Source organism: Colias philodice, chromosome 24, assembly GCF_061535455.1.
Source record: "Colias philodice isolate Cphi_HAF_F1 chromosome 24, ilColPhil1 Martin Lab GWU primary, whole genome shotgun sequence".
NCBI classification, from domain to species: Eukaryota; Metazoa; Arthropoda; class Insecta; order Lepidoptera; family Pieridae; genus Colias; species Colias philodice.
This window is the reverse complement of record NC_143109.1, coordinates 7,231,765-7,245,845: the sequence shown is the minus strand read 5'-3', so window position 1 is coordinate 7,245,845 and position 14,081 is coordinate 7,231,765. Positions and strand designations below refer to the sequence as shown.

Genomic DNA, 14,081 nt, shown 5'->3' with positions numbered 1-14,081 from the left:
TGGAAGAGGCTTGGAAGAGGCCATTTAGAACATGCATTTTAATATATTAATTGTTCATAGGCGGTAGTGACCACCTACAATCAGGTGGCGTACAGGCCACATGATCTTTTGTTGATTCTGCCATGGCGAGAGATTATTTAAATACGTAAAATGAAGACAGATAACTTTATTTATTTATTGAAATCCTTTATTTAACACACACACACACACACACAAAAGAGAAAAAAGAATTAACACACAGAAAAAAAAGAAAACCATAATATGTTAAATAGGCGGCCTTATCGCTATAAGCGATCGCTACCAGGCAACCTTTATATTTAGGTACCTACTGTGACTGTTTACCTTTAAAAGTAAGCGTAAATATTTTTCGTTCATTAGTTTGTTTTAAGTCAGTATTTACTCAATTTCTGAAATTACTTACTATGTAAAACGCTACATTGTTATTTAATAGCCCAGTCTAATTAAAATCAAGCTAAGCTAAGGTAGTAAAGACATTACATATATTTCTGACTAGCTTCCGCCCGCGACTCCGTCCGCGCGGAAAAATTAAGAAAAAATAAGATTTTTTTTTTCCTACGTATTTTTCCGGGATAAAAAGTATCCTATTTTATGCCCAGGATAATAAGGTATAATTGTACCAAGTTTCATCGAAATCGAACCGTTAGTTTTCACGTGATGCCTTCACATACAGACAGACAGACAGACAAAAATTTTTTTAATCACATATTTCAGTTTGGTATCGATCCAGTAACACCCCCTGCTATTTATTTTTTCAATATTTTCAATGTACAGAATTGACCCTTCTACAGATTTATTATATGTATATGTTACAGCCAAAGTAATAAAACTGGATATTATATATATTATCTAGCCATTATTTATAATGTCTATGCAATTTAGATAAAGTGATAATTGACACATAATTAATCACTTTCACTAGCAATTTTATATAATATCTTCAAATACTTGGATAATGTAATAAAACAAGTAGGTAAAGATTATAAAATTATATTTAAATTTGCCTTATGCATGCCAACTACATGTTTAGCAAAATTATATACTCTTATTTGAAATGTAACAATTATAAAGATTATTTTAAGAATTAAAATAACATTATCATAGATAATAATTCTACGTTAATTAACAATGTTATAGAGTTATTAAACTGTTCACTTATAAAGTAAATTTAAAGCTAAGTAAATATAAAGTGAAAAAAAAAACAGAGATCAATACAAGTATTTGGTATCACTCTTTAGACTACAAAAAAAAAATAAAATTAAAAAATTAAAATGAACTGACTGAATTAAAATAACTGGGTCATAATTATTATTTATTCTTACAAGTAAGGCTCTTGTGACATTTTGAGTTACACATAAGGTTTGACTTTTTACATTTACACTTATTAGAAACGCACTCTCCAGTACAGTTGCAATGCTGAAATCCTTGGCCACCAAGATGTGACTCTTTTTTTGCACATTCCCTGATGGTAACTTCATGTTGGGGAATGATATCAGTTGTAATAAACGTTTCTTTGCAGACAGTGAACTGATTTCTTGTGTAAAGTTGATTTAGAATACCATGCTTTGTGCCCAACTTGTACATTCCTTCTGTTTCCTGAGAAATTATAACAGCCATAATGTTTCTATCATCGGCTTTGGCGCGGTCTACATCTGGAATCTTTACCACTACATTATCACCTCTATTAGCAGCAGGATATTTTAGCGAAGATAGGGCTAACATTTTATCTGCTTGCTTTTGCAGAGATTGTCCAACTAATTTTCTGATATTTCCAATGTTTTGTTTCTTTTTATCGAGAGCAATTACTACTTCTTGGTCACTTACACACTGCGTTATATTTGACGGATCTGACGTATTTCCTTGGTTTTTGTTCTCGTTATCAGGTTTTCCTGTCAGGCTGTCTTGAATTTTATTTTGCGAATCAGTGTTTAGACTCTCTATTTCATCATCTTCATTAAACACAGCGTCGGTAATATTGCGTTCGGCTTCCCTCTCCTCATCGAACTGGTTTTCGTCTTCTTTCAGTATAGATTCTAGCTCTTCTTCTGTTGACAGTTCAACTATCACGTCTTTAGGAAGATTATTTAATCCGACTTTAGGTTTACAGCCAAACATTGCTTCGTAAGGGCTACGATTTATCCCTGCGTGATACGCTCTGTTCTTCATAAATTGAATAAAACGTATTCCTTCAGACCATTTCGTCGTCTTGTTAGATTCTAGCCAAGTACAAAGCATCTTCTCTACGTCTTGGTTAGCCCTTTCAACAGACCCTTGTGATTGAGAGTGTCGGGGCTTGCCATGCACGATTTTTAATTCCGGCCACATCGCGCAGACTTCTTTGACCACCTTGTTAGCAAATTCCCTACCATTATCGCTTTGCAATATACTAGGCGCTCCGAATGTAGTAAAAATGTCTAATAAATGATACGCTACCTCTTCTGCTCGCTTACTTTTTAAACACCGCAGCTGCACGAATTTTGTTAGGTGATCTTGATAGACCATAATGAATTTAAATTCACCATCACTTTGAGATTGCATGTCTATAAGATCAACTTGACACCTTGAATTAAGCTCGTTGCTGATAATCGGTTTTACAACAAGACCTTTTTTTGGCAAACTTTTTTTTTTCTGACAAGATTCACACAGATTCAAATACACAGTGACGAGTTCAGCAGTTACATTTTTATATCTTAATTTTAACTCTTTCATCATTCTGACTCTGCCACCGTGTCCAATACTAATATGACAGTCGTGGATTATTTGAAAAGTTTCGTCTAAGTGAGCATAGTATATAATGGGATCACCTTCGTTTTTAACCGGAATTATTAGTTTTTCTGATGCTCCAATTTTGACGACATCGTATCTTGCTAGGCGCTGGTAATCTTCAGGTGTTTTCTTAGTATTCTTGTTCTTTGATGCTTTTACTTTTAAAATTAAAGATAAATATTGATCACTTGCAAACAACTGATTATTTTTCCCCTTATTTGCAATAAGTGCAGTGATAGTTTCATAGAAACGTTTTTTCATTTCATCTGCCATCATCAGACACTGTTACGAATAAAAACTCGCGGAAATTGCGGCGCAGACGGCGCGACCTCTCCTTACAAATCGACAACGAACACTATTGCGTCAACCACAAAATGGCGGCGATCACGCCACGCCGTAGCGGAAGAGCGAGAGGGGTAATAAGTCGCTTTTATACCGTATTTATTACTTTGGCTAACGTTGACCAGCTATTATGAATAATATCTGCATAAAGTGATTAATTTATCATATTATCTAGTCAATTTGGGTATTATGTATAATGACCAGTCATTTTGTATAATAGCTACTTAATCACTATGACTGTAACATATAGATTAAAAAACGGAACCCTAATTCCGCCAAACAGCTACTCAGGTTCGATATTGCAACCCACCCTTAACCGGAGGCGGTTAATTCGAATTTCTGCTGAAATGAGAGTTATTTGAATAGCCTCAAATGAGAGATAAATATTAAATAATTGCTTACTAAGCACTTAATGCTTCGCTGCTTGAATTATTTAAGTGGTTGAAACGTCTGCTGGTTTTTTAAAGTGAAACTTTTAGGCGCATTGAGTGTACAAGTGCGTCATGGCAATATCTTCACGTCATGGAGAAGCGACGATTTTGGTATCGTTGAAGCTTGCCAAAGAAGTTTCACTTAGGACACGTATGCTCGGCACACACGCTCTTTTTTAAGTTATGTAGTACGGAAATGAGGAAAATTTTCGTATTTATGTGTGTATAAACTTTTTGCTAATAATTAAAATATACAGCTTGAACGGTTCATTTTCACTCTCACTCTCACTCTCACGCTCACTCTCACTCTCACACTCACTCTCACTCTCACTCTCACTCTCACTCTCACTCTCACTCTCACTCTCACTCTCACTCTAACTCTCACTCTCACTCTTTTCCAACCATTTTATCCAGTACTAAAACTAAAATTGTTCTATCTAAAAGTGTCTAGGCTATTATGTATGTGTATCCAGATTTAAAAAAAATGTAGGGACAAATGAACTGAGTCTCATACCAGAAAAGATTCATGATGAATCATTTAATTCGTGTACTTAAATCTGTTTTAAGGAAGGAAACTTTCGTTGATCGGAAAATAATTAGGTGAATACATAACAATTTACGCAATTATTTTTTTAATCATGTTTATTGAAGCTATACCTAAAATAACGTTAAGAGCATAATATTATGCTTAAAATATGTAAATGTGTTCAGTATTTTTTGTTTGGAGTTGCTCATCATCTTCAGAGTATCATATAATATTATAACCTAACTAATATAATTGTAAATGCGAAAATAACTCTGTATGTATGCTGTCTCTTCTTCACGCCTCAAAAACTGAACCGATTTGGATGAAATTTGGTAGAGCAGAGAAAGGACATAGGATAGGTTTTATTCCGAAAATCCCAGCAGAACTTTGCGACTTTTCTACTACTCGGACGCAAATCCAGTTTTTAAAAGTGATAGTTTAATATATTGATAGTTTTTAGATCAATATTTTTGGCCCCTACAAGTATCAAACAAGGAATTCTTGAGCTTTACAATAGGAGAAAGTGGATATTCTGAAAATACTTCAAATTTGAAAATAGCACCGGAGAGTAAATTTCCATTAGGGTTTTATAAGTGAAGTGTTTACAGGATTAAAATTTTCAATATAATTGAAAACTAAGTCTTACACCGGGCGTTCGTTGCCAAAATCTATACTATTATTATTTTTATTTTTAATATTATAAAGCTGAAGAGTTTGTTTGTTTGAACGCGCTAATCTCAGCAACTACTGGTCCGATTCGAAAAATTCTTTCAGTGTTAGATAGCCCATTTATCGAGGAAGGCTATATTATCACGTAATGACCAACAGGAGCAGAGCACTGCGGGTAAAATCACGGGGCACAGCTAGTATAAGATATGCTATAAAACCAATCAGTCAATAATATATAAAAAATTCTATTCTCCAAGCACTGAATTCAAACTATATTTCAAATTGATTTATTGTATGAAAGATCTAAATTTATATTTCGTTGTAAAGTACCAGCGATTCTTACAACTAGTCACTTCAATATGGAAAAATTGGATTTTTATTGGGTTATTTCTAAGATCAGAATTGAGGTTCCTTTATAACTAGCTGTGCCGCGCAGTTTCACCCGGGCAAATTTTATTTCTATAGCTCATGTGTTATTCTGACCTATGTTCCTGATATGTCTATATAAACTATGACTGATAGGATATGTAGAGTTTCATCCAAATCTGCCCAGTAATTTATTAACTCGTGTGTTATTCTGATGTATCTTACTAATATTATAAATGCGAAAGTTTGTGAGGATGGATGTTTGTTACTCTTTCACGCAAATACTACTGAACCGATTACAATGAAATTTGGTATGTAGGTAGTTGAAGACTCAGAATAAGACATAGGCCAATTTTTTTCCCGGAAATTCCACAGGAATGGGAACTATGCAGCTTTTTCTTTGAAAGTGTGAAGCCCTGGGCGGATATCTAGTAACCTATAGGTACTACTGTAAAGTTTCATCCAAATTTAATCTCAATTTTCTTTTTCATGAAATGTAACTAACATACATACATCCATCCATCGTCATAAACTTTCGCATTTATAAAATCAACAGGATTTGATCGAAAAATCAATGTTTTAATCTTAAAAATACTGAAATGTACCAAGTATTAGTTGTGTGTTGTAGTGGTGTAATTAATGTGTGTAATGTCTTAAAAGATTACAAACGAACAAACATACTTTTGTAGATTATTATATATAGATAAGGTATGTAGGCGTGTCAGCTAATGCGATCTACTATTATCTATGCTTTATTTTGAAACATCCCCGCTATTTCAGGATCGGAAATTGTAGGCTTAGGGTGCACTCACACACATCAGTCACCGTCACGGCACGTCACCGGACAGGATTAAAAAAAAATATGTATCAATAGTTCTAGTATGACTCTGTTCCCACACGACAGTCGCCGGCACGAAATCTATCAGTGACGTCCCCGGTCAGGCACGTCAAATAATCTTTCCATACATGTATCATACTTTTATCCCCACTCACCCGGTGCCGTCACGTCTCAGTTCAGTCAGCGTCGTGCTACCGTCAATTGCTACATGTTCTCTAGCGTGACACACGTCTAATCACTGACTAACCTGATGTATGTGTTCAATGATTCAGTCAAACCGGCGACGTGACTGACGGACAACATGACGGTGACTGGTATTTGTGGATACGTACACAAACCGTCACCGATCAGTCATCGGTGACTTGACGGTGACTGATGTGTGTGAGTGCACCCTAAATAATATATATCAGTTACAAGACATATACATTCTTGGAATAACAGTTTATAAGTCCATAAGTTTGTGGGTGGTCTAATTATTACAATGCGGAGGTGTACATCATTGTCACGAGTAGATTATTATTTTAGTTTTATATAATAACTAGCTTTCCACCCGCGGCATCGCCCGCGCAGTCAAAGTAAAACCCGCATAATTCCCGTTTCCGGGATAAAACCTAAATACCTACCTATGTCCTTTCTCGGGTATCAAAATATCTCTATACCAAATTTCAAGCAAATTGGTTCAGTAGTTAAGGCGTGATTGAGTAACAGACAGACAGACAGAGTTGCTTTCGCATTTATATATTTTTTTTAAACTAAACCAATTAAAAATTTATATTTCTTTTTAAAACGGCAAACGGGCTTGTGGAGCGCCTGATCGTAAGCGAGTCCACCGCCCATATTCATCTACAGGGGTTTCTGCAGGTGCGTTGCCGACTTTTTGAGATGGAGGTACACTCTCGATTAGTATAGATATTATGTATATTTTCGTTAGCAGAGAATTTTCATGATAATGAGTATTCCAATTTTATTATTTTTTGTCATGGCGGATTAAACTTCAAAGAGAGAGGAAAAGTAAAAGAAGAAGCAAGCTTTTACTTCAATGCTTTTTTTAACGTTAAAAAAAATGTGGATACTTGTGTCTAGTTATTCGAAGAATAATAATAAAAATACTTCGTTCGAAGCTTACGAGAACTCTATAATACGAGGGAAATTATTTTTTGTAAACAAAATCAGGGGAAAAACTAGTATAGAATGCAATCATCGGGATTAATTTCCTTTGGTCCAAGGTTCCGGTTTATTGGAGCGGAAAAATTGCGATTCCAACGATCCTCTGCTAAATGTAAGGAAAAAGTTAAATAGTAAAAGATAGAAAAGTTACAATATTACTTACTTTTAATAGCGAATTTTCCATTTTCACAAGATGTCTGATTTTCCTTATTAAGCTATTGCATAGCTTCTATCACGGGCCTTGAGCGCGGGGACCGAATCCAGAAATTCCGTAACGAAAAAGCCTCACGCTCCCCACTCCGACGGGTACGGAGGTGTGGCTTGAAGGCATGCTATGCAATAGCTTTACCGCGGCAGTCCTCGAGTGCCACACGTCTTTTTTTAAATTTTAATAACTGTCTTTATTGATCTTTGCAATATAACGATAAAAAATCAGAAAAAAAATATACCTACGCAATTCTACGAATGTGATCTACGTAACTTTGAAGTAATTGGCTCTTAGACTATTTCCTTCTAGTTTTAGAAATAGGGTAAGTACAAAAGGTATTAAACAACAATACAATAAAATTATTCTCATAATAATTTAACGTTTAAGCTATATTATTATGCTCTAAGTGTAAAGTTAGAAAAGTTATCAATTGGAAAGGTCAGCTCTCTGTCAACATAATGCATTGCTAGAGTACTTGGGTTATGAATGTTTGTATAGTCCGAGAGACGGTGTCTGGTTATTAATTTTAATTTAACTATTTTACGTAATAAACTTGACAGTCCTGATTAGATCTGCACTTTTTGAAGTGAAAACTTCTTTAGCGGCGTTGGGTATAAAATCTTAAACTCGCGTCAGGACACGTGACCTGATCGAAAAAGCTTAAGACGGATGGATACCTATCAAACTCAAACTCAAACTCAAACATTCATTTATTCAATTAGACTACTATTTAGTAGCACTTTCGAATCGTCATTACATAGTATTTTTAACATTTACCACCGATTCGGAAAGCAGTATCTATGGAGAAGAATCGGCAAGGAACTCCATAGTTGCTCTTTTAAAAATTATTATCAAACATGCTCAACGTTAATAATCAACTTTTCACTTCTGCCGGCACTTCCGGAGTGCAACCCGTCTTTTTTTTAGCCCTTATATTCCATGTGTAAGACGGATACCATTCCAAAATATCAAACATGCTGAACGTTAATAATCAAGTTTTCACTTCTGCCGGCACTCCCGGAGTGCAACCCGTCTTTTTTTTTATTAAATGGGCGATACACGCACAGAAATAAAGTTATTTTAGCGGTTATGAAACGTGATGATTATAACGGTATGTGATTTAAACTATAGAGCTGCTGTACACTATAAAAATAAAATAATTTATTATTTATGTTTGAAGCGTAAATCCGTAAAATAATACTTACCTATAAGTTAACGTTGATATGACTAATTGATTTTATTTGTTAGTATACACAGAGAATCGAACTCACGACCTGCAATTGTCCTGTAATATAATAGCTGGATACACCGTGCACTATATTAACACTAGCGGTCTGCCCCGGCTTCGCCCGTGGTACATATTTCGCAATAAAAAGTGGCCTATGTCCTTTCTCGGGTATCAAAATATCTCTATACCAAATTTCATGCAAATTGGTTCTGTAGTTAAGGCGTGATTAAGTAACAGACAGACAGATAGAGTTACTTTCGCATTTATAATATTAGTATGGATGTGCTATTTATTAAATAGGTTTGGTGCCGAACATTAAGCATTAAGTATTAAGCCCGTGCACCGACATCAAACCTTTTTAATAAATAGCACATATAATTAATAATATGTAGTAAATAATAATGTCAAATCTTTTTTATTTCTTACTTTTCCGTTTTTGAGGTCGGTTGTTTTTAACGCAGTTATTTTTATTAGTGAATATTAAGCTTTCCGTGCGATTAGAGCTTTTTATGAAAATTAAGCTCTCCGTGTGATTAGAGCTTCTTGTGAAAATTAAGCTCTCCGTGCGATAAGAGCCTTTAATGAAAATTAAGCTCTGCGTGCGATTAGAGCTTTTTGTGAAAATTAAGCTCACCGTGCGATTAGAGCTTTTTGTGAAAATTAAGCTTTCCGTGCGATTAGTTTTTTATGAAAATTAAGTTTTCCGTGCGATTAGTTTTTTGTGAAAATTAAGCTCTCCGTGCGATGAGAGCTTTTTGTGAAAATTAAGCTCTCCATGCGATTAGAGCTTTTTGTGAAAATTAAGCTCTCCATGCGATAAGAGCTTTTTGTGAAAATTAAGCTCTCCGTGCGATTAGAGCTTTTTGAAAAAAATTAAGCTTTCCGTGCGATTAGAGCTTAATGAGAAAGATTAAGCTCTCCGTGCGATGAGAGCTTTTTGTGAAAATTAAGCTCTCCATGCGATTAGAGCTTTTTGTGAAAATTAAGCTCTCCATGCGATTAGAGCTTTTTGTGAAAATTAAGCTCTCCGTGCGATTAGAGCTTTTTGAAAAAAATTAAGCTTTCCGTGCGATTAGAGCTTAATGAGAAAAATTAAGCTCTCCGTGCGATGAGAGTTTTTTGTGAAAATAAAGCTCCGTGCGATTAGAGTTTTTTTTGTGAAAATTAAGCTTTCCGTGCGAATAGAGCTTTTTATGAAAATTAAGCTCTCCGTGTGATTAGAGCTTCTTGTGAAAATTAAGCTCTCCGTGCGATAAGAGCCTTTAATGAAAATTAAGCTCTGCGTGCGATTAGAGCTTTTTGTGAAAATTAAGCTCTCCATGCGATTAGAGCTTTTTGTGAAAATTAAGCTCTCCGTGCGATTAGAGCTTTTTGGGAAAATTAAGCTCCGTGCGATTAGAGCCTGTAATGAAAATTAAGCTCTCCATGCGATTAGTTTTTAGTGAATATCAAGCTTTCCGTGCGATTAGAGCTTTTTATGAAAATTAAGCTCTCCATGCGATTAGAGCTTTTTTGTGAAAATTAAGCTCTCCGCGCGATTAGAGCTTTTTGTGAAAATTAAGCTTTCCGTGCGATTAGAGCTTTTTGCGAAAATTAAGCTCTCCGTGCGATTAGAGCTTTTTGTGAAAATTAAGCTTTCCGTGCGATTAAAGCTTTTTGTGAAAATTAAGCTCTCCGTGCGATGAGAGTTTTTTGTGAAAATTAAGCTCTCCGTGCGATTAGAGCTTTTTTGTGAAAATTTAGCTTTCCGTGCGATTAGCGCCTTTAATGAAAATTAAGCTCTCCATGCGATTTTATGCGGTTAAGTATCAATTCGGCCGGTATATTTTTTTTATGTATGTACACCGATTACTCCGAGGTTTCTGAACCGATTTACGTGATTCTTTTTTTGTTCGATGCGGGATGGTGTCGAATTGGTCCCATATTTTTTTTTTCGGATAGGCCCAGTAGTTTTTATTTTATGAGCATTTTTGTCTGTACTCGATGACTAAGTTGATATGTAGCAAGTAACTTTGATTCACTTCCCGGTAACCGGTTGAGCTGAAATTTTGTATACGTATGTAAATTTGATAGCGATGAAACATTATCATGACATAAAGCTGATTTGATAATGGAATCGGAAGGTGGCCATAGGAACTCAGTAATATATTGACTCAACTTTATCGAGTTTGGGCTCGTTTGATTCGTGTTGAAAAATACACTAAAAACTATTAAATAAAAATAACTGCGTTAAAAACAACCGACTTCAAAAACGGAAAAGTAAGAAATAAAAAAAAGATTTAATATTATTAACTACTACATAATATTATTGTACATATTTCGCAATAAAAAGTGGCCTATGTCCTTTCTCGGGTATCAAAATATCTCTATACCAAATTTCATGCAAATTGGTTCAGTAGTTAAGGCGTGATTGAGTAACAGACAGACAGACAGAGTTACTTTCGCATTTATAATATTAGTATGGATAAATAAAATAACAATATAAAATCATCAGCTCTTGAACCACAAAGTTCCAGGAAGAGCCGATATTATTTTCTATAAATATCCCATTCAATTGTTATAAAACCTTCGGCTTATTTTATATCAATATAATGGTCACCATAAGTTAACAGAGCGTACACGAGCTAAGCTTTTCAGATATAATTATGTAGAGTATTAATATTCCTGGAATATGATAACAAATAAAATAATAAAAATGTATTGTAGCTTTCTTGATATAAGATTATCATCTTTTATGACACTGAATACAAAAATATCCTCGTTATTTAAGACTAGAATCTTCAAAAAGAGATATAATCAATAATCATACTCATACAAATTTGTAAAAGTCTTGATGTACCAGAGACATACAGAAACACACTACAAAGCGATCTTACATGTTTTATCAAAATATCGTAATTTATCTGACGAACTGTTCGGAAGAATACCGGCTGCTGAATATCACCATCGAACTGCTCGCCACAAGTTGAAATATCACCCTCAACATCTGAATACTTGGCGCTCTTCCACTGTGCGATTTAGGACTTTCTACCACGCACCACTCCTCTGTGGAACGACCTCCCGAGCTCAGCATTTTCGGACAGATACGACTTAAGGTATTTCCTGGTATTTCCTTGTATTTCCTAATATAGTAAATCGAAACATTTAAGTATAAAGTTTTTAACGAACACATAAAAAACCCATTTTCTATACCAATCCGTCAATTGTCATATGAAAATACATATTATTATGTTTTAATTAACACAGATAAATCCGCGTGTTATTCTTAGCTAGACGAAATAACGAAGCAACTCACATACTCCAAAACATATAGACTCCATCTATCATCGACACCTGGGAAACTTCTTGATGGATTGTTATTTTGATCGAACGGTGATAAATTAATTAGGTACTTTTCTGGAAAAAATATCGCGATTTTGACTATTACTAGATAACATGAAAACGAAAGATTTGACATGAATAAATCCTAACAATACGTTAATCCTACTAATATTATAAATGAGAAAGTTTGTGAGGATGTGTGTGTGTTCGTTACTCTTTCATGCAAATTTTACTGAACCGATTACAATGAAATTTAGCACACATATAGAGGGTAACTTAGATTAACACATAGGATAGTTTTTATCCCGAAAATCCCTCGGGGACGGGAATTATGCGAGTTTCTTTACTACACGAGCCAAGACAAAGCTAGTGGGTAGTATTTAATGAAAGCAAACATATAAAAATAATATTACATTCTTAATACGTCCTACTTATTTTACGTAAAAGGTTCTTCATCCCACTGAATCCATGTTACATCCAAAATAACCAATACAAAGAAATATAAGGGCGTAAGTATCTCTTTGTGAGCTTAATTTTTAATGGCACAATGTATACCATTATCGCAGATAATATAATACTATATTAGCCCACACTGTCATCAATATTTTGTATATTTTTAGGTCTACAATGTACGCAGGCAAAGTGCGAGTAAGAAGACATTACTTGGTCTCAAACTTGTATAAAAATTGGTTTGTCCAAAATAAAACTAGTCGCTTTCTCTGTCCCTATATCCCTATGTATCCTTAAATCTTTAAAACTATGCAGAGGATTTTGATGCGGTTTTTTTAATACAATGGTTCTCGAGGGGGATTGCAACTCTCGATTTTTTCCGCTTGTCCCCATGATTTTTGTACGGCGTTGCGGAATAATGGATTAAAAGCAGTATTGAAATAGTATGACACAGATTGCCGTACATAATCAAATGACCTTACCCCTGAAATTCGCGGAAAATAAATAAAAAAATTCCGACTTTGTTGACCACCATTTTAGTACGGCACTGTGCGTTTTCTTATTATTTTTAATGGATCTATCGGTGGTTAAGAATGCCGTACAAAAATATATGACCAAAATTTACCGAGTCTACCTGTACTTTCGAATTCTCATCTGCACTCAGTTGGACAGCTTACAAGTGACGTCACAGTGCTGAATCTTATTATTTTATGCTCCTATATCGTTCTAGATAGGTCACCTGGTGGTTTAAATGACCCATATTTTTTTTTCTATACGGGCCTGTAGTCTATATGATTTATTGGAGTTTAGACAAAGCGGGGAACTATAATTGTTTTTTTCATTAACGTAATTCATTATAGAAGAAGTGATATTATTAATGTGTATAGTATACATTGAAAATTAATATAATTTGACTCTTTTGTAGGTTTAACCCCTAACTTATTGAAGTCTCAAGTATTTTGCACCAAGTTCCAATTCTTATTATCTACGTACAGGTTCATCTCGCTTAGTATACTAGTGGAACACCCTGTATAGATAAAATAATATTTCAAACTCAAACTCAAACTCAAACATTTATTCATTCAATTAGACTTCTTATAGAAGCACTTTTGAAACGTCATTACATATTTTAAAATTTACCACCGATTCGGAAAGCAGTATATCTACGGAGAAGAACCGGCAAGAAACTCCATAGTTGCTCTTTTAAATCATGTCAGTTTTACAATTTTACAAAATACATAATATGTAACATCATATATTATAAAAACATGCCAAAGAACTGTCCTGTGGTTTTTTCCCGACAACCCTCCATGGGTTTTTATCGTCCATATATTCCTGAATACTGTAGTACGCTCTCTGAACTAGTACATTTTTTAAGTAAGTTTTAAATTTAGAACTACTAAACTTGAGGAATTCTATTGTAAAAGCGTATACCTTGACCCATAAATGAATTTTTAACTTTAGCTAATCGGAAAAATGGCATATTATTCTATAGTTGGCCAGAATACGGGAATATGCTAATATTACTATAAGGTAGGAGTTTTCCAGAAGCGTAGGTATTACACAGATTACTAGAATCTTAACTTCATATAAATTCCTAGAAAATATATTAATATGCAACGTTTTCAAGTATCAAAGAATTTCTGTTCAAAAACGACATTTTAATTTCGACTGAAATTTAATACCGATGTACTTTTCTGTTAAATTTTTCATAAGTTCCGTAGGTACTCGTACAAAGGGTGTTGTACATC

At 34.4% G+C, this 14,081-nt stretch overlaps 1 protein-coding gene across 1 annotated transcript; it reads right to left on the bottom strand.

Moving 5' to 3' along the window:
- Positions 1-1,175: 1,175 nt before the first annotated feature.
- LOC149477790 (uncharacterized) lies at positions 1,176-2,670 on the bottom strand. Its single transcript, XM_089710409.1, has one exon. It carries the CDS (start codon positions 2,554-2,556, stop codon positions 1,327-1,329), a length of 1,230 nt encoding a protein of 409 aa, XP_089566535.1. The 5' UTR covers positions 2,557-2,670; the 3' UTR covers positions 1,176-1,326.
- Between the last annotated feature and the right edge of the window lie 11,411 nt (positions 2,671-14,081).